Source organism: Lepisma saccharinum, chromosome 3, assembly GCF_977018435.1.
Source record: "Lepisma saccharinum chromosome 3, izLepSacc3.1, whole genome shotgun sequence".
In the NCBI taxonomy this organism is placed as follows: domain Eukaryota; kingdom Metazoa; phylum Arthropoda; class Insecta; order Zygentoma; family Lepismatidae; genus Lepisma; species Lepisma saccharinum.
Window position 1 is genome coordinate 65,674,536 of NC_139231.1, and position 21,507 is coordinate 65,696,042.

At 37.0% G+C, this 21,507-nt stretch overlaps 1 protein-coding gene across 1 annotated transcript in view; it reads left to right on the forward strand.

The window, feature by feature from the left end:
- LOC145985093 (uncharacterized) overlaps positions 1–14,102 on the forward strand; it is an 87,073-nt gene extending 72,971 nt beyond the window's left edge. Inside the window, exons 10-11 of the mRNA XM_083118688.1 lie at positions 1,452–1,631; positions 12,441–14,102. Coding sequence (XP_082974814.1) covers positions 1,452–1,631; positions 12,441–12,532 — 272 coding nt within the window. The 3' untranslated portion in view covers positions 12,533–14,102. The remainder of the gene's footprint in view (positions 1–1,451; positions 1,632–12,440) is intronic.
- Positions 14,103–21,507: the final 7,405 nt, after the last annotated feature.

Sequence of the window (21,507 nt, forward strand, 5' to 3'; positions counted from 1 at the left end):
GTTATTAAAGCTAAAGGAGGTCATATCTCCTACTAAAATGAAAATAACATAGTCTTGAACTTCAATTTAACTGTAAAACAAACAAACATTGCAAAATAGTTTGTGTATCTGTAGTTTCCCTGTAAAGAAAAAATACAATGTTCATACTTCAGTGTTAGCACCCGTTTATCTCTTTGTCCCAACTAATTTGCACAATACTGTACAATTAACAATTTTTCGTAGATTAATATATCCTGTAACATTTGTGACTTGAGCTTGTAGATATATTTCGAGTCTGAGCAAGTGAAATGGCAAATGTAAACTCTACACTTTAAATATTTGAAATGTATATACCGTTTGAATTTAATTGTAATTTTTGGATACATTGGAATCACACCCTTTATATTTTTTTATATTTGTGTGATTATGTGTACAGATGGTGATAGGCAGTAATATGTAAGGTTGAAAGCATCTGCTTGCTTATTTGAATCTTTGGAAAGTTCACCTTGAAAACCAGGAATTATACTTGAATTTCATCTTGGCCCTAGAGTGGCCACCCTGAAATAGTTTTGTTTACATTTACTTTCAGTTTATTGCCTTGCATCCCTTTGTCTATGGCATAGAAATCTTTCTGTAATAAGTAGGGGCATGCATATTTCGTTTTTGACAAAAAAAACGAAATTTGAAAAAAACACATTGTAGTGTTAATTTTTCATGTTCTTCAAAGGTGTGACATGCATTTTGTGACCATGTTTTGTCACGAAATAATGCGAAATGAACTGCAAAAAGCGAAATCAACTCTTAAACACGAAATTTAGGGTTTATTCACCGATGCGACACCTTCTGAGGTCTGAATTATCCTGAGAGTTATGCAATTCCCAGAAAATTGATTAATTCTGCTGTTAATATTGGAGAAGTAAAAATGGACTCCTTTACACAGAAATAAACTTAATACCCTGATAACTACATAAATGTGCTATTAGAAGGGAAATGTAAATTCTGTGGAATAAGTGTAGTTTTTAAATCAAATTTAGGATTATATTCACAATTTTAAAACCAAAATGTCTTTATATATACCACTTTTCATCTAATTTTTCACCGCTATAACACCGATATTTTATTTTATGTACCGCTTTTGAACCCGAAATTGACTCAGTTTTTGTACCGAAATTTTGCTTTTTTATTTACCAAAAATATGTGCCTCTAGTAATAAGTAACAATCATGTAATTGATTTCTTTGTATATTGTTGCATCGTTGGCACACGAGGGACTTTGCTATTTGAAACAGCTAGGGACTTGCTATTTGAAACAGCATGCACCGTATCATTTATAAAAAGCACGAACAGTAATGTCCCGTTGCATAAAACCACTCTGCAGGTTAGTTATTTCTGAATTAAGAATTATTAATTTTAACTTTGAACTTTGTCAACATTTTACTGTAATTTTCTGCTAATGCTTGTCTTTGTTTACAGGCACCGAAGCTGTTCTTTATGAAGACAGCATTGAGAAAAATCCCCTTCTGGAAATCAACGTGCTTAATCTCTGTTTGCAGCATTTGAGACCAGATTTCTCAGATGACATATATTTTGCATCTCCAGACATAACAGATGAAGAGTTTGATGATGATGATGATGATATCTATGATGATCTAGGTAAGCATAGTAATTAATGATTCAGGTACCAATGGAATTTTTTTAAGTTTCAGAGATCCATGGTGAAGCCTGTGATATGGGGACAGAGGAAGAGGCAGTTGGAGCAAGGTGTTGATCACACCTCACCTCCAGTATAGCCGAGATTTAAAATGTGTTGGGACTTCTCTCCACAACGTCCATATGCTTACATTGCACAGTGCAATACACACTTTACCTTTTACCACAAATCAATAAAAAATATATTTTTTAAATGAATGGATGTAGTAATAACATATGCCTAAGGCAAAGAATGTTTTTTTTTATTTCTAAAAAAAATCTTATGGCATAAATTGAAAATTGATTTTGTAAAGGAATGAACTTTACCATACTGATATGATAACAGAAATTAATATGTTCACCGATTCTTCTGTATGGTGCTTATTTCTTGTTAATCTCACTCAATTCAATACAAATACACGTATTTAAGCAAAATGTGTACATTAAATCTGAAGTAAATGTATGTACTTTTTTTTTAAATTTAAAAAAAAATATGATTGCTCTTTATGCCGTGGACTTGTGGAAGATAACCCAGTATGTCCCTTTTCTACCAGAAGAGCTGGTTTAGTCTGAACCATGTTTCTGACACTTTGGCCCATACCTATGCTCATTACTTCATAATTTGGTGCACAGAACGAAAGTATTTTTTACACCTCTTTGTCACATGATTTTTGTAACCCTGTTATATGCAGAGCATAATTTGTCTGTGTTGAATTTTCAATAACATTTTTCCAATAAATTTCCAAAATCCATCTGCTCATTTTTCATTTCACAAAGAAAAATGGACGTAGTAAAAAAAAAATCGAAAATAGGCTACTTGTTGGCAGTTTGGTGCCATATGAACAGAAACAGTGACGCATCAACACTAATGTCAAACTTGTGTCAAAATTAGGCAATCTGACAAATTGGAAATGACACATGTGTTTGATAATTTCTGGAATGTTGGCACCAACAATGTAAGTAAGTTTCAGTAACATCACATAATTTTTATCCCAACGATGGAACACTACCTTTATGTGCACTGTGGCGTTAGGCATTGACCAATTTGGAGCCTGAAAATCGTATGTTTACTTTCATGCTTATCATGCAATTGGTACAAGATGAAGACTGGTTGATTTTTTTTATTTACAATTGCTTTTTTGGGCTAATTACTCTGTGATATTTTTCATACTGTTGATATTTCATTTCAAGATATTTATTTTATTATCGCGTGTCCACTGAACAGATTGAGATAATTCTGGGAATCTGAAAACATGGTACACTGGTTGGAACGTCCTTGGCACCAATTACCAAAATCATAGAACCCGTATCAAGAATGAAATTATACAGTTTACCTGCCTGCAATATGCTAATTGATACCAACTCTGCGTTTGGGAACATCTGAACGGATAGACAGTTAACAACTGGGGGTGTTGGCACGTCTCTTCCCCTGGTCGCTAGTGGCCGTTTTAAATTATTTTCCCTGGCCTGGCAAACATCGGCTGTGTGATGGGGGTAAGAACCTCAAGAACACGGAATTCCGTCTCGGCGTTCCCCTTGCTCCACTCGCGGCGATGATTATTGAAAACGTGGGGGTGGAAACGTGAATTTCCGCCCAGCCACTGCTGTCTGGGGTCATGTCGGGAAGACCTGTTACAATCGTTGAACTGCGGGCGAAACTGGCCTTGGTTATAAAAAGAACCTTTAGAGGACTGGGCGCGGGAGTTATAGGGGGTGGAAAAAAATAAAAATCATCGTGCCTCCCTACACCAGGCAGCTGCTGGCTGGGAGAAGCACTGGACAGTGCATCGATCCTACGAGACAAGTTCTTTAACTATTCTGCGAGACCGGTCTCAATAGACGGAGGTATCGGTTTCGAGTTCCCTTCGTATTTATGCTTGACCGAGGCAAGCTCAGCTTGAAGGGCTGCGACTTACTGTTCTAGGTCCGGGGTGTCCTGAGCCAGCTCCACGCTGTCTTGAAACACGAGATTCCTGGGACTCCGCACGTGAAGGTCCCCCATCTGGCGCAGCAGGGAATCTTTATTAGTGTCGGACAAAAGCTTCTGAGCCTTATGTTTTCTTATAAGGAACTGAAGCTTCTCGACTTCTTTTAAATCCCGTAAAAAGTCTGGGACGGAAGCGTAGTCTCGCCTGTACGTCTTGCGCATAAATTCCTGTTGGAGGCTCCTGGTCAAGTGTTTGATAACTTTGGCCGTGGGCATGTTGGGATCGAGACGGTGCAACATTAGTTGCTTGTCGCGAATATACTCCGTGACAGATTCGACGTCCGTGTGGAGGCGACATCGATTTTCTCTTTCAGCTGCAATTTAACGGCAGAGTCTGTAAACTCGTCGAGCACTGGGTCTTAAAATAATCGTAGGTCACTGCTTCATCTACCTGTACAGCTTTCCAGCCTTCAAACCAATGAAGCGCTGAACCTGCCAGAAAAGCAGAAACCATTCGCAACTTTTTGACGTCAGTCCATTCATTAAGCGTTGCAAAGCTGTCTACGCGGTCAAGGAAGCGTGTGACTTCCTCCCCGACCATTCCATTAAACTGGAGGCCTTCGAGCATAGGGGAGGGGGGGGGTCACAAAACCAGGAAAGCCATTGTGGACAGGCTAGGGGCATGAACCAAAGTACTAGAAGTTACAGCGGGGAGCATTTCGGCACGATTACTCGTTTAAGTTGGTCATCGAACAGGTGGCGACACTTGGCTAGGGGACCATGTCATCAAAATGAACGCGAGTTAAAATCCAATAAAAAAAACAAGGGAGGTTTGAAAAAGATGCAAAAATGCGAAATTAATATTGAAGTTAACTGGGAGCGGTAAAAATAATAGAAGGTTAAGTTAGGTCGTAAACGGAGAGAACGTGTTAAAGCTCAGGGGCAAAAATAAACACGAAAAATTAGTCATACATTTCTCGGGTGGAAATGAATGAAAGAAAAAGGCCTGCAACCTCAACCACATACAAACAAGAGTTTGTTTATCTTTCGGGATCGTTGATAGCCTATGTGAAGCCTGATATTCGAAGTTAATTGGCTGCGAGAGGTGTATCGTAAGAGGAATCATAAGAGCTGTGTCTACACTTAACCATGCAAGGGGGCTAGCTCCATGAAAGAAAAACTACACTCACGATTAACTTTAAACACTACAATTGACTGGTCTGGCAGGGGTGTGAGAGAATGATAGACAAGGATTGTAGGAACGTTTGTTGTTACCTGTAGATCTTGAAGTGACGATCGACTCGCTGGTTCGTTGATGAAACTCTGATGAACTCTCCTGAAATAAAGCTCCTTTCCGATAGTGTACTACTCCTCGCTGTAACTCCTTTTGTAACATTCGGTAATCCGACTTTAAGTCTGAGGCAATAACTATTCACGCCATAACTTTCTTAGTTCAACAACTTGTATAATTCCGAGGCACCGACTGTGCACGCGATAGATTTCAGATACTGTCTGTTTGTAGAAATATTCTCCCGAGCTATTTGCTTGAAAGAAGCTCTTTCCAGCTTCTTTCATACTCGGGCCCTTTTTATGAAATGATTAGACTATCGGACTATGGCACCCAGGGTCCCGGAATATTAGTCATGCCTTCGGCATGATATGTTTTTTACTAATCATGGCAAGGAGGGTGAGTGATGACATTATGAAATCGATGAAGTGACACTCACAAAGAACAATCAATAATCCCCAGACCAGGATTCGAACCCGGGACCCCTGGCATCGTGGATTGCTGTGGTAACCACTCCATCACGAAGGTCCACTCTTTGGCTTACCTGAATTGAAATTGGTTTATTTTCGAAATCTCAAGTTATGTATAACAAGAAAGTTATGTTTTATTTGGTACAATATTACAGAATCGTTTACAAACATACTCTTATTGCAATATAGACAGTGGCGTGCATAAAGGGGGGGATAATAACCCCATTTTAGCCCAGTAAAAAGAATGTGAAAGGTAGGAAAATATGTCAAATAGATAGCTGCCTACTAAAAAATGTATAGCTCCTCCCCCCCTTTCGAAAGTCCTTGGTACGCCACTGTATATAGAGCTTTGTTTTTAAGCCCTCTTTATTCACAGGAAAGCTAATCAGGACTGGCTCCTTGCAGTTTAAAATTGGATCCGAACAACTTGTACCTCAACCTTGCATCAAAACCGGGATCCCTTGATTGTAAAGATGCGACGTTACCACTATGCTATCCATCAAAGAAAGAAAATCGAAAACTGTCCCACAACTTGTCAAGACATGGGCTGTTCCATTTGGAACAAAGAAAAGTAGGGGAATGGTCTGTTCCACTTTCTGATAGGGGAGGAAGTGTGATCATTTACATTGACATTTCCTAATATTTAAAAAATTATTTTCTCGAAAATGGGACGAGGCCCCAAAGTTTTTTTAATATCCAGGTGTTAGTATATATATTGACCTACAAGTTGGCGTACTTAGTGTATTTTTACCTTGATGCTGTTTTGAGATAGGCCTAATTCTAAAGATACGGATTTTGCAATTTTTGAGTATGTAATGTTCTAATTTGATTTACTTACAAACGATTGCTACCCAAAAATTAAGAAAACAAAACGAGGCAAAATATTAGAACGTACAAAATCGTAAAGATTATGAGGTATTTGCTGCGTAGTTCACAGCACCTCAAAGTTATTAAATAACTTCAGTTAGTAAAAGCATTAAATGTATATGCTGGGACCTATCAAGATATTGTGTGTCAGAAATACAAAAAAGGGGTGGGGCAAAAACATATGTTGTCCTGAAAACAACTATCGTGCTAAGTTTTCCAGAATGCGAGATAATCCAAGGCAGCCTGCAAACATAAGTTTAAATCACTTGTACAATTACCACCACCCCTAGTAATTCTACTTTTCTACATATACAACTTATCAATGGTGAAGCTAACATTTGTGTTGAAATAACAATACGGGACAATTTATTTTCAACAAAGTAACCAATTTATTCAATTGTAGTTTCGTGTTTTATTTTTGCCTCAATCACTAACAATTTTGCACATGAAAATAACAGGACTCAAACGTTTTATAAATTGCAGAATTTGAAAAAAAACTAGTCTTTGGTTTAACAGCAATATATATATATCTTCAACATTACGCAAGTTTTTTGCGCATTTCAATGTCCTCTTGTGAGATTACAATTTATAGATTTGATTATTTTAATTTACAAATATGTATCCTGTCTTTTCTAATGTAATTCATTTATACAACGTTACAATGGCAACCAAGAATGTACCGTCATATCAAGATACAACAGCCCCCAACAATAACCATTTTTAAGCATGAAGTTCCATTAAATTATTATTTACAATTTTGTGAAGAAGTTTTGGCCAGTAAATAACCTATATGGCGATCTACGCTCATTTTACTATTGCACTGCACTCTTAATTACAAGAAACATTCAGCATTATCTCTTTTCATTAACTACCATTAAAATTCATGTGCTTTCACCTTTTTAAAGACTAACCTTAACGTACTTTGTCTATAGATGCTCAATAGTGAAGGTTCATTGAGAATATTCAGAGAATAATACAAATTGTGCTAGCGAAGAAGCACATCCAAACTGGTCGTTGCGATTAGCTATAAGTTCATCGACGTGATGTTGGTTTCATTTGCACACTTTATGCGCATTTCTCTCTCTTAGAGTACAACTAGCAGATTGTTATAACATTAGTTTAGTTGCTTCGATTTAGTCAAAATTATTGTGGCAATTTTGGTAAGCAGAAAGTACGTAACTAAATACTGTGTATCAAAGTAGCGTAATTCACAATCCAAAGAACATTACGTTCTTTTTATGCACTAGTAGATCCACTTTTAGAAAAGGTACACATCAATGTGAACAACGCACAAGTGAAAAGGGGGGTAGAGGTTAACTTTTATGCTACGTCACTAGCGGCACTAATAACAATAATCATTTTCATACCTTATTTTTGCAGCTTCTTTCCATTTTGCGAATTCTTGTAGTCTTTCATCATGGCCCTCCTTCTCAAAACAGTGGTCACGTAACTTTTTTCCTGGACATGTAAATTGAAGTAAAGAACCATTTGTAGAAACTGACCTCGTACCATTAAGAATTACCACGAGATTGTAGTTTCTTCACTTTCCACAACTCTGGAACTTGGACGATGAATTAATCTTTTCTCCCCTTTTTAATTACAATGAGTATCATGCAATTTATAACCTTCCTAACGTTATTCACTGTCAATAACTATCGCAATTTCGCAGTCAAAAATGTCCTTGCCCAACTCGATAATGGTAGTTAAGTTCTGCACCATTACGTAATACTTCCTGCTGCTTACAAGAAACTGCCGAATCACGGCAACGCTAGCTGCTATACGCGAACGAAGTCTTTCAACGTCTGGCTTTCAGGATCATTGTGTTTGCACTGTGTGTCAACTGAAGCGGCAGATAGCATGACACATTAATTTTAAATCTACAACGAGATACGTGCTGCTATCTATTGAGAGATCCAGCAACTATCTCACTTTCATTTTGTAATATGAGCGTAATAACGCAAAACAACACTTCAGGGTTGATAATGTAATGATTTTTCAGTAAATATTAAAAGGATATAAATAGAAAATGCCGAAAATCGCTACAAATATTCAAAGGTTTATATTTGCTAACAGCATTAATATCCCAGTAAAGTGCTATATCAGGTAGCTTGCCCTAATAGTGAGCTTCAATGCCCAGTAAACAAATCTTTGGGGTACTGTTGCTTAACCAAGATATTAAGGGCTGAAAACAGGAAAATGCCCTCTTTGTTGCCGCATAACAGTGGAAAGCAACAATGTCCCATCAAAAACAATTGAATGTATATAAGCAAACAGTTTTATATTAACAGTATATCAAAAAAAAAAGTTTGGGATGTTGTTGATTTCCAAAGATACAGCACTCAGAACTTACCCATGTTTCATTTCTCTTTAAAAATTAGCGGTCTGACCTTGAACTTTGACATTTTCTACAGGGGAGGGAAAAATTTTCAAGGTCTAAAAATTGCACAATATTCATTTCTCATGACCTACTTCAACATATAAAAAAATGAAGCCAATCAAAAAATACAACTATCTCACTTCGTTCGAATTTCAAAATAATGGCTCTTAACCCATCCGCTTACCATTTAAATGCCAATTTTTTTACCATGAAATACCATTTAAATTTGGCTATCTCCCGTGAAGGTTGCACAGCAAGACAAAATGTCAAGTATTGTTTAAACTATCCAAGCAATTTATGTGAAAATTTTATATATTGAAGTGGAAGTATAGTAATAAGTATGCACATATGCAGTTTACTTGAAAGATAATTAGAAACTCACCTAATAAATTTGATCACACATATCATTGCATTCCATTTCCATTCCTCAACCTTTTATATTTTTCCTGCCACAGCCACCTCTTCCTCACTTTCACTACATTCTTCAATTTCACTAACATAAAATGAACCCCCGTGTTCATCTCCCCTTCCAAAATCCACATTTTCCTTTTCATCGCTATCGAAAAGCAACTTTTCAATTGCAGAATCATCTACAACATTCTTATGCAACATGTTTGCAAGACGTAACAAATGAAGGTTTGTTTACATGAGAAATTACTGAACAAAACACGCTTGAAATGGTATGAAAAACTTAGCAGCACAAACATACACGTCATAGATTTGAAAGATCATACAACCTCTGCCATCTATTGAATGAAAAAGGAACTACATGATGAAAATCGGGAACCCGTCGATTCGACGACTAGGTATGGGAAGCAAACGTCCAGTCAGGCCGTCGATTCGACGACTAGGTAAGCGGATGGGTTAAAATGAACTGATGAGTTTTCTAGTGGACATTATTGTGATTTCCAGTACTAGCCATGGGTTAAACAATCTGTTGTGAAACATTACTGCACTTGAATCAACGTAAAGACCGAGCAGTATGTTGAATTGTTATTGAAATATTGTGTTTTTATGCAATATTTGTAATAAATTGAATATCACTTTAATTTTATTTAGTATAAGTGCAGAAGTAAGGCATCACATTTTGTCTTTCGTACATTGGTATTAATTGAATGTCTACCACCCTGAATTCAACGAATTTGTGCACTTTTTTTAGCTTCATTGAAGGCTTATATTATTACTTGGAAGCCGTGAAGGTAATAAGTTAATATTATATTTCAGCAGGGATTGGCATGAATAAGTCTATTGATTACTTTTTGGTAATTGTAAATATCTCAGATGTGGAGATTGCTCAGTTTGGAACTAAGGGGGAGATAGTCTGGAGATCCCAAGGGTGAGAGAATGGTTCATAAATTATTCACATAATTACAAGATAGCCACTCTATGCCCATGATAAAATTCAAGTATAATACCCAGGTTTCAAGGTGAACTTTCCAAAAATTAAAGGGTACAAGCAGATATTTTTATCTATTTCAACCTCACTATCCACACACATAAGTATATCAACAATTTAAAGGATCTGGGTGATTCCGATTATTATTATTATATCAGAGTGAAACCCCTATTTTACGAGGGTGAATCAAATATGAACGAGCCTTGTGCGGAAAAACAAAATTTATTGAAGGAAACAGAGACATTGCCACATCCTATTTTTCTACGTAGTCTCCGCCCTTAGTGATACATTTTCCCCAACGTTGTGGTAGGTTCTTGATGCCGTTCTCGTAGAATGAAGCTGGGTGGGTAGCCAACCAGTTGCACACAAAGGTTTCCACCTGATCATTGGTCGCAAATCGCTCGCCCCCAAGTGCTTCTTTGAAGGGTCCGAACAGGTGAAAATCACATGGTGAAAGGTCTGGGCTGGGTCTTGCATTGTCGTGGAGGAACAAGACCTGGCGGATGGGACAGCCTCGTCGTTTGCATCAATACTGCACCTTAACTTGATCCAGGAGGCCACAGTAGTAGGGTGCGTTGATGGTCCGACGTTCGTGTAAGAAATCCACCAGTAGGATCCCCCTCCAGTCCCAAAACACCGTGGCCAACACCTTCCTCGCAGACAACCAAACTTTGGCCTTCACGGGGTTTCCTTCACCTTTCCTCCTCCACTCCATGCTGGCACGCTTGGATGCTGGGGTGTAATGATGCACCCATGTCTCGTCACAGATAACAATGGGATGCAAAATCGCTTCCCCTTCCACGTCAAAACGAGTGTGAAGCTGACAAGCAATGCGAACTCGGTCATCTTTTTGAGCAACATTCAACAGCTTGGGAACCCACCGAGCTGTGATTTTGCGGAAGCCCAAGTGCTTTGTGATGATTGATTGGACACTTCCATAGCTCACACCAAGTTCTGCTGCAATTTGCTTCACATTGACTCAGCGATCCTGTTCGACAAGCTCACGAACATGAGCCATGTTGTCATTCGTCACACTGGTGCGAGGACAACGGGGGTGCACGTCATTTGCAACACGTTCACGGCCTTGCTGGAATTCCTTACACCACACCTTCACTCTTGCCCACGAGAGGGTACCATTCCCAAACTGGGCCTGCAGTCTCCGGTAAATTTCGGCCAGTTTGACGCTTTCCTGGGTGAGGAACTTGATGATTATGCGTTGCGCAACAGACACTGGCAGAGACTGCTCACTCATCGTGAGAGCTACTAAACGAAGCATGCGACACACCGGCTGTTCTGGTTCCTGACTCACGACAGCCCCAACTACCGGCCGCACATGCCCAATCACACCCTGCTACCCATTCCGACGCTTAGCCAATCAAGGCTCGTTCATATTTGATTCACCCTCGTACAATTCCCCTTATCATACATTGAGTCTTCGTTGACCCAGTAGAGCAAAATGCTAAAAAAATAATAGGGATGGGACAGATTAATCGGTACTCGAATGGTATCGGCCATTATTGGTAAAATTACCGATAATTTTACCAATCTGATATATCTATAAATAAATTATAATTTAGCACAATATTCTGCCAATTTGTTATAATTTTTAAGAATATAAACACATATAATCTAAAGTAAATATGTAGCTTCTCTTACAGTGCAGTCATCTGGTTGTTACATCTATTTAAGAGATCAATGAACCATTTAGGATCTTCAAGGACAATTTGGAATTTTATATTGGATCCATTATCTGTATCAGTCAATATTATATCGGTATTGGAAAAAATTCCATATCGATCATCCCTACTAAAAAAATTTCCCAGATTTTTGACATTTCTCTGCGTTAGAAGTTTTTTTTTCCTATGGTCCCCTCAAAAATGTAAAATCTGGGTTGCAGTGTATTATTATTTATGTACCTGGAATTTGTGGAAAATCCACTTTGAAAAACTGGAATTATTCTTGAATTATGTGTGATTGATTGAGGTGTTTCTTTTTAAGTCCACTTTATGCACAGTAAGGCTAATCGGGACTGGACCTACAGTTTAAAGTGGGATCCGAACCACTATGTACCTCCATGGGATATTGAGATATGTGAATTGTGTTTTTTTACAATGTGATTTAATTGGTGACTATTGTTTTCAGTGGAACCCCGATTTTACATTTTCCTGCATTCCTTTGCATTTCCTGTGTTTTTATGCTTGTAACAACCGCAGAATAGAAGATAAATAACAATACATTCAATCTTGATGTTCCCAACATGGGAAAATGTCATAAAATTTTCTTCAATTCTACATTTTCCTGCATTTTAAGTTTTTGCAGCTTCGTTCCCTGAAAAATGTAAAAATCAAGGTTCCACTGTAGTAAGTTGGACGCAATGAAAGCCAAATGGTGACTGTTTCAAGGTCAAATTTTAAATACCGATTCTATGTGATCTGTCCTTTGTTTCAGAATTTGAAATTCCACGTGGGGATGATATAGAATTCATGGTAGATATTCTGGATGAAGATGAGTTAGATGACTTCTTCGGTGATATTTACTAAATAACGCAAGGCCTACTTCCATTTGGTTCAACACAGGAAAATATCTGCACTCAGGCAGTCGTATGTGTTCAACTTGTGCAACTGTTTTCATTGTGTGCTCAGTTATGAGAACATATTTGTTAACTTCAAAGTCATTATGTGTTCAACTGTGAGAATGTACCTTTAGTTAGCACAACAGTGTTCAGTGTTCGATAAGTTAAATAATATTACAATGAATAGTCAATTTTTCTAATGTTTTGTTGATGTGGAAATTATATTATTTGGTTCTCTATTTTTCGTACATTCAACAGTTTTAATTTAATTTTTGTAAATGTTATTTCTGGTAAGAAATATAGATGTGTATGTTTGCATGTATAGTAAGGTAAATAAAAAAAGGGGCAACTGGAAAGTTGAATTGTATTTTTATCATTTTGCATATTAGTCACCATCAACCGATTTGGTCCACTCCTTCACAGCTGTGATGACGGCATCATCTGTTGGGAAATGTTGCCCACACAATGCAACTTTCATTGGCCCGGAAAGATGGAAATCTGACGGAGCCAAATGAAGACTGTATGACGGATGTGGATGGACAGTCCAGTCAAATTTTGTAATGTGTTCCTTGGTCTTGAAGTTTGTGTGTGTGCCTTACCATTGTCATGCTGCAAGAAGATTTCCCTCTTCTCTGGTCTGACTGGAAATTCGAGCCTTTGTTAGTGTTGCAATATAGCGGTCAGAGGTGATTGTTTCTCCACACTCCAGGAAATCCAGAAGGATGACCCCTTTCCTATCCCAGAACACACTACACATCACTTTATCCGAGTAGGACTGCACCTTAAACTTCTTCTTTGTTGGGGCATTCACATTTCGTCAGATTTCCATATTTTTGGGCCAATGAAAGGTTCATTGCATGGGCAACATTTCTCAACAGATCATGCGGTCATCACAGGTGTGAAAGAGTGGACTAAATCTGTTGATGGCGATTTTTACGAGCATGGCATAGAGGCTCTTGTTCATCGCTGGCAAAAATGTGTAGAGAAAGGCGGTGATTAGATAGAAAATTAATGTCTTGCAGCTGAAACTGTGCTTTATTCAATGGTGTATTGTGATCTTTTGTATCTGCTGTGGTTTGTTGGGGGGAAAAAATGGAGGCATTACTTTCGGAGCAACCCTCGTGTGTTTGTTTCAGTGTTCATTTGTAACAGACAATTTTTATTATATTACATAAAGTATGTACAAAGTTTCGGACACATATTTTCTGATGGAAACATCTTACTTTTGTTTGTGATAAACTTTTGGTCATATTGGTAATTGTTAAATACAGCTTATAATAACAAATATATTTATTAAATCAGAGTATAGTAACAAATATATTTATTAAATAACAGAGTAATAACAAATATATTTATTAAATAATAGAGTACACCTGACTCAGTGAATGAATTCATTAGATATCAGAATTCTAAATTTGAACAAGGAACTCCAAAGCAATCATTGGTTAACATATATATCCTGTTAAATATATTTACATAAAAAATTTCAACGTAGTTCTAATTTAAAGATAGTTAAAGTAAGAGGGGATGGTTTTGGGTGTTTCTATATTACGTTGATTTAAAGTTGGTTTTAAAGGTTAACTTTAAATATATAATATATCAAAAACAGCAAAAACAAAAGAGAACCATGCTTTACGCGGCCACACGCAGACCCTATCCCACGTGTGGTGTTCCGTATAGTAACAGATATCCCCTGAGATATCTGTTAAGCAACAGACAAACTTTAGCCTAACTTTAATAATCAGTAACTAGAGGAGGGCTTAGTAGGCTTATGATTCACTAAAATGATAGAAGGTCAGACACCTTTGAACGACATATTTATTCATTGAAAAGAACACCGCTTGTGGCATAGCTACCACCAAACATGAGCACTTCACTGTACATAACACAAAAAAGATATACAAAAGATTTTGTACTTACATACCAGCCGTTTTCACACTACATCAATCATACCTGGGGCCGTACACACAATATTTCACTCTTTATCACCACATCCCGACACATGGACAATTTTGGGGTACACTACACTAAAAATTGGATATTATGTGCTTCCTTGGTGTAACAAAGGCTTTGGGGGAGTGATAAATGAGTTTTCCTGGCTTTTCTTGGATGGATGGCTAAGAACAACTTGGATATTCTCTGATATCCTATGGATGCTGCTATGGCGTCAGTTCTGCCGACCATGTGGTCTGGATTTCCACATGGGACGAGGGACACAAAACTCGCTATTTTGCTGAATTTTCACTGGGATCCTTAAGTGCAGTTGTGGACACAATATCCCACTTGGTCACACACACTTAGGCCTGTGTTTACTGTAACAGGACCTTAGATCCCTGTTCCCTTTATGTATCCTTTGTTGCTGGCACAGGTGGCCATTCACACACTGGATTTTACCAGCAACTTCCAGGTGACCTGCTCCCAGGTGGGTCTGTAATACAAGTGAGCTTGAATAGCAAGCTCAGAACACAATAGGCCATCTGAAAGTCTCCTCTGTGACGTCACAGCCTTGAAGGCTTCATTGGCCAGCTGGAGTCCTTTGAGATCTTTCCTTGTCTGTAGGAGAAGTGCCACTTTCTCCCACCAGATGGCAGAGTTATCAATTGCTTAAAAAGTGTAAACAAAAGTGTTTTTTCACCTTTTCTGGCTTAATTATGCCAGATAATTGCAAATGAGTTTACTTTTAGTAAATTAGGCATTATTTTACCTATGGGTGAGTGTTATTTCTGATTTTCAATAAAGAATAAAAGATTTAGTAAACATGTAATTTGGAGCACATGGTTTTTGTTCTCTAAAATGGCTACTGTTAGCCTAACAATGGTTGGTTCTTTATAAATAAAGCATTTCTACCCCTCCCATGAGTGACAACTGGTTGGTAAACATTACCCATGATTCTAATTGGGGGTGGGGGGTATAAGTCTCGGGGAAAATAGCTCTCACAAGCTTTCCCTGATGCCAACCTAATGGCCCTTGTACTTAGGTTGGCCTGTTGTTATTTGTGTGTGGGCATGTATGCCCAATGCTGATTGGTCATAAAAGTAACAAGCATTTTATGCAATCCCTCAATTATGGCTGAATCAACTTTAAATTACAATTTAATATATTATGAACTTATATGCTGCTTCCATTTATTTGATCAATGAAAGTTTCTTTATCTGTCATCTATCTCTATATACAATAAGAATGTTTATATAAATATATATACAAATATTTCCAATGAATTACAAAAAAATACAACATATTTATCTGTAGCATAAAACACCAAAATGGTCTCATTACATGACAATGCAAAACATGGTAAACACAAATTTAATTATTAAATTCATGTCAATAGTTATACAGTTGAGACTGCTTTATACGTAACTCAGTTCTGCTTAATTCTGTTTTGTGGATAAATTATGGTAGGTCCCAGCAAAATATAATTTAAAAACATGTTACTTTAACTTTATTTGCACATAATACATTTATACGTAATTCAGTATTATATGTACAAATTTTCGTAAAATACAGTTGATTTGTATGTAACCAAGCTACAACAATTGACAGTTTCAGTTGCTACTTGTTGGCCATGGAGAACAGAAAGAGGAAATTTGCACGCTTGACCAGAAACTTTATACAGGAAGTGGACTCCACATAAAACTAAAATAGCTGCAGATTTAGTCATTGCTTATGCCACACTTTGCACAGTCATTAGTAAAAGAAATGCTATTTTAGACAAGGTTTTTTTTAAAATTGGGTAGTAAAACTATAGTATCTGCTGTAGTACTTTAGTGTTGCAGTGTTTACTAATAAAGTGGCAACTGTAATGTATTTAAGAATTAAACATTTAGATTCGTTAATTTACCACTTTATAAGAGAAATAACCTGTATTACGTATATATTGTTCCTCAAAATAGATACACAGGGCCTCCCCGATGGCATCTTCGCCTTGTAATCAAGGGGTCCCACGTTCGATACCCGGTGGAGGCACATAGTGGTTTGGATCCCACTTTAAACTGTAGGTCCAGTCCCGATTAGCCTTACTGTGCATAGAGTGGACTTAAACACCAAATCAATCAATCAAAATAGATACGATTACTTAATTTTAATAATGATATGATATCTTAATCTGAATTGTATGTAATTCTCAGTTATACATATTATTTTCTCTTCACCTTGACATACGTATAACTCAGGTTCAACTGTATAACTCTCATCTATGTAATAACATCTTATAAATAGGGTCCTGCACATTTAATTTTTGTTGGAAACAAGAAATGAGTGATTGCCCACTGTAATATTCATATTTGGAATTTCTGCAACGTGTAAGAACATTTTTTTACTCTATTTTGTCACAAAATTAAGTGCAAAATGTGAATTAAACCCTTAAACATGAAAATCAAAAAATTTTTACAACTACAATATTCTCTGGAGTCTGAAGTATCCTGCAATGAAGATTAATTCTGATCAAAATGGGAGATAAAAATGGCTTTTTAAACAAGTGGACTTTTTAAACTTTAAAAACATGCAATAACTATGTAAATGATTGTAAAAATCTCTCGTAACAAAACTCTTCTATGTTGGTAAAGTAAAATGCCATGTTCTAACATATACGAGGGCTTGGGCATAACAGTTTTTTTCATGAGAGTGCAGGACCTGCACAAAAATTCAAAACACAATTTTTTTAACATAATATAACGAACTATAACTATAATTTATCATAGTGATGTACCTAATTGTCAAATCGTGCTCATCACTTAAATGCAGTTGAACCTCGGTTTTACATTTTCTTGCTTTATACATCCAATGTCCATGGTCCCAATAGAATAAAATGCTATAAAATTTACCCAGATTTTTCATTTTCCCGCATTTCAAGTTCTTTCACCCCTGAAAAATGTAAAATCGAGATTCCACTGTATTATATATATATATATATATATATATATATAAACTGTGGTAATAATAATGATTATTGATATTACTATTTCTACTAATCAAGTTTTGACTCCCTCCCTCCCCCTATGAAACTCTGGCGACGCCCATGGCAATAAGACAATGTAAGACATTGTTTAAAAACACTGGTTCACTTTCAGTTGTCCTCCCATTTTTCTTTCCTGCAACTGCCATCCTAAGAACAGTGTAAGATAATGAAAATACCATTGAAATTTTCCTTTTCTAAAAAAAATCCCTCGATTTACAATGATGTATGTGTTGGAACGGGATTGAAACACTACATTCCAGTGTATGACTGCTGGTGGTAACGCCAGTGGCCAGAGGTAACACGGAACAAAATGTGTTTGTGAACATTTTGGGTAATACAAAAGTATAATTCTGAATCTACTCAAGAGATAGTATAATTAAAAAAAAGTGTAATTCTAATCTCAAATTTGAAACTTCATTCACTATTATAATGCTGATATATTCTCAGTTTTTTGTTGAAATTATCATATTAAACTGACCAAAAACGTGTGTTATAACTAGGGCTCGGAAGTTGAGGAAAAATCCTTTTTTTTATTTCCTAGTGTCCGAAGACAAGGCCCAACATAATATATGTTCATTTTGGGTCATTGTAGGCGAGAAATAGGTGGGTTTTATTTATCCTTTTTTGCCTTTTTCGGCATTTTTTGGCTTATTGGTCCTTTTTTAGCCTTTTTTAAGGTCTTAACACCTTTTCTTTGCAACTTCACCTTCTTTCGACTATGTTTTTATTGCCCATTCTCAATTCGAATCATCATCAGTTCATCACCTCTTAAACATTATTTCTGTAGTAAAGAAATTAAATATATATATATATATATATATATATATATATGAACCATCTCTGAAAGGAGAGAAAAACCTTTTTGGACAACTGAAACAAGTGGCAACTTTCTCTTGTTTTGAAGCTTTCAGCATGGTGTATACGACCAGACAGCACTTGCCTGCAAAGATCTCAAGTCAGATAAGGAGGTGCCGTGCGGAGGGAGGGGGCAGGGAGGTTGTCTACAGACTTTATGTTTGACTTCAGTTTGTGGAAGAAAGCCAGACCGTTAACATGCCTAAAGCGAGTCCTAGGAAAACTTCTTTTTTGCAAAAGCTTGTGTCTGAACTTGGAGCGGAAGTGTTTTCCACGGATGGAAGTATTCCTTTCTGCAAATATTGCGAGGTGAAAGCGCAGAAATGCTGTTACATGTCCAACAGCATGTTGGGCATGAGAAACACGTGAGAGCAGCTTCCCAGGCCACGGAGAAAAGTACGTGCACCATTGCTATGAAGACACGATTGAAAAAATTCGCGACTACGTTGCAGGTGAGTCGATTTTTGTGTCTATTGACGAAACCTGTGATGAAGTGGGTCGCTCCATTGCAAATGTGATGTTGGCACGTTAGAGGAGGACAAACCAGGGAAAATATTTCTCCTTGCAATGGACATCCTGGAGAAAGTGAATCGCCAAACTATTTGCCAGCTGTTTGACAGAAGCCTCTTTCTGTTGTGGCTACGCTGAATAAAGCATGACAATATTCTGCTTTTCTCTCACGCATGCTTTACATCGAGTCTGTGAAGAAGTGCAAAAAAGTTTTCTGGATGTTTACAAACTAGTGTCCAATGCAATGTTAAGAAAGTTTTCTTAAAATCGCCGTATTGAGAGTGCCATTTTAGTGAGAATGCCTCTGACATACCTCTACCTCCGGAACCGGTTCTGACACGGTGGGATACTTTGTTAAGAGCTTGCATGTATTACTGCAATCATTTTGACGTGATTAAGCGACAATTCGCTAAACCTGACGTATTTAAGGGGGAGAGGGACAATTTCCCCTAGGTCCTTTTCAAATCTAGCATGATTTTGGGGGGAAATTGTTGAAAATAAATTGAACTGTTATTCTCACTTTTTCAATTCAATATGAAGTTACAAGGGAGTGGAGTAAATCTGCATTCAGTACAAAAACATTATTGTGAACACTCGTATTCGAACTGCCAGTGGCGCAGGAACGTTTTTCATGTGGGGGGGTACAAAATTCAGCATCCCATATATATATACATAAACACACATACTACTGCACCTAGAAATACATTTCGGGCATCCAACCAAGTGATGCAATAATAATAACAATAATAATAAATAAATATAATTATAATAATTATTTTTAATTAAATTAAAATATTAATTAAATATGTAAATTAATATCGTATTGTTGTTATTACATGAATAGGTAAAATATATTAAAAGAATAATAATATAAAAGCATATATTCATTATCTAGCTTACGTGTAGTTAAGATCGCCAAGATTTGCATAAAAACAACTGCCCTGGCAAGGAATTTAATGTCAAATAGGAAAATAATTGAATATTTATTGAATAACAAACAAGGAGTTATATCCAATTAACGAAAAGTAAAGTTTCTGATTAGTATTTTATGGATATTATTATTAGTTGTGTGCATAAATCTTTTGGAAACCTTCAAAGCCGTATGAGCCAAATTCCTTGCCTTCCAATAAATTCAGCGGAAATAACCATCGATTATATAACAAATGCTAAACAATTATATTTTGATTATTTACTTTTACTTCTTGGTAAGTCTTTCAGGGGAGTGTCCGGACCCCCTCCTAAATACGTCTTTGATACTTAGGTATAATGTGAAAGAAAGGGAAATATTCTATTTTAGAACAGCACACACGAATGTCCTGTTATCTAATTCAAAATTTGCATAACTATTTTTTCTTTGTTTTTCTAAGAATTTATGTTTTTTAAACAGATTTTAAAACCAGATAACAATTCTGAAACATATAAAGCTCTGGACTTCGTTCTGGCATTATTTGAATTTAACGCAACGCAAAATCAGGAGTTCGAAATATGAAAATTGCGAACAAAGATACATCTATTCATTTTAATGCAGGTTGAGATTAAAGGGGGTGAGGAGGATCTTGAGCCACCCCAACCAGGAATAGTCATCTCCCACCCACTGAATATTGAGTTGGTGTTTTAAGTCCACTTTATGCACAGTAAGGCTAATTGGGACTGGGCCTACAGTTTAAAGTAGGATCCGAACCACTATGTGCCTCCACCGGGTATCGAACCCGGGACCCCTTGATTACAAGGTGACGACGCTACCACTGCGCCATCGGGGAGGCCCACCCACTGAATATAGAAACTACATTATGAATATATCATACTTATAGACTTCCACTTCAGTTCAGTTCATTCTAATTTTAAATTCCCATAGCTACGCATAAAAATATCTTTAAACAATTTATGGCAGATGTGTACCACATCCAATGTCTTTTAGAAGCCACGTATTTGGTATTTACTCGGACATCTGTAGGGCGTTGTATTAAAAAAAGAAAAAAACTGAGTTGAGATGGTTCCCGATCAACTCGTATGACAGTTATATTATTTGATTAATTTTGTACTCGAGTGTATTGAGGTAGGAACATCGCTGTGACGTGGTAGACTACCTCAGAGCTCCTCATGCCTTGCAGCTCGAGCGAGGTGGAAAGGGAGCGGTGCTAGTAGTTGAAACGGCAGATCGCTTGACGTCGTACTGGGTATCGAGCAGTGGCTTGACGTTTGTACGGGGTGTAATACCTGCATTTACGTGTTTGTATTGAATAAATAATAAGTCAAGGAAACTGATACTTATTACTTCCCGTCGTCATACTCGTAAGAAGTCTAACTTTGAAATATTTGTGAAACATTTGACAAAGCATTTATTTGTTATATAATTAGCTGTACCTAATGACACTCTTCAATCACTGAAAGTACTATCATTACATATACAAAACGGAAATCCTTCAGATGTCAGAGGAAGCAAGGAAAGGCATACGCTGAAAAGGTGTTTTTTTTGTTTTTTTTATCTTTGGTGGACAATATGAAGAACCGCCCAAGGTTTCTTTTCATATACGAGGGTCCCTATTTATATTTTGAGCCTTGGCAACACTGATTGAAGTTAGGCGCGATTTGACGTTTGCACGGAATCGTCTGGCATTATT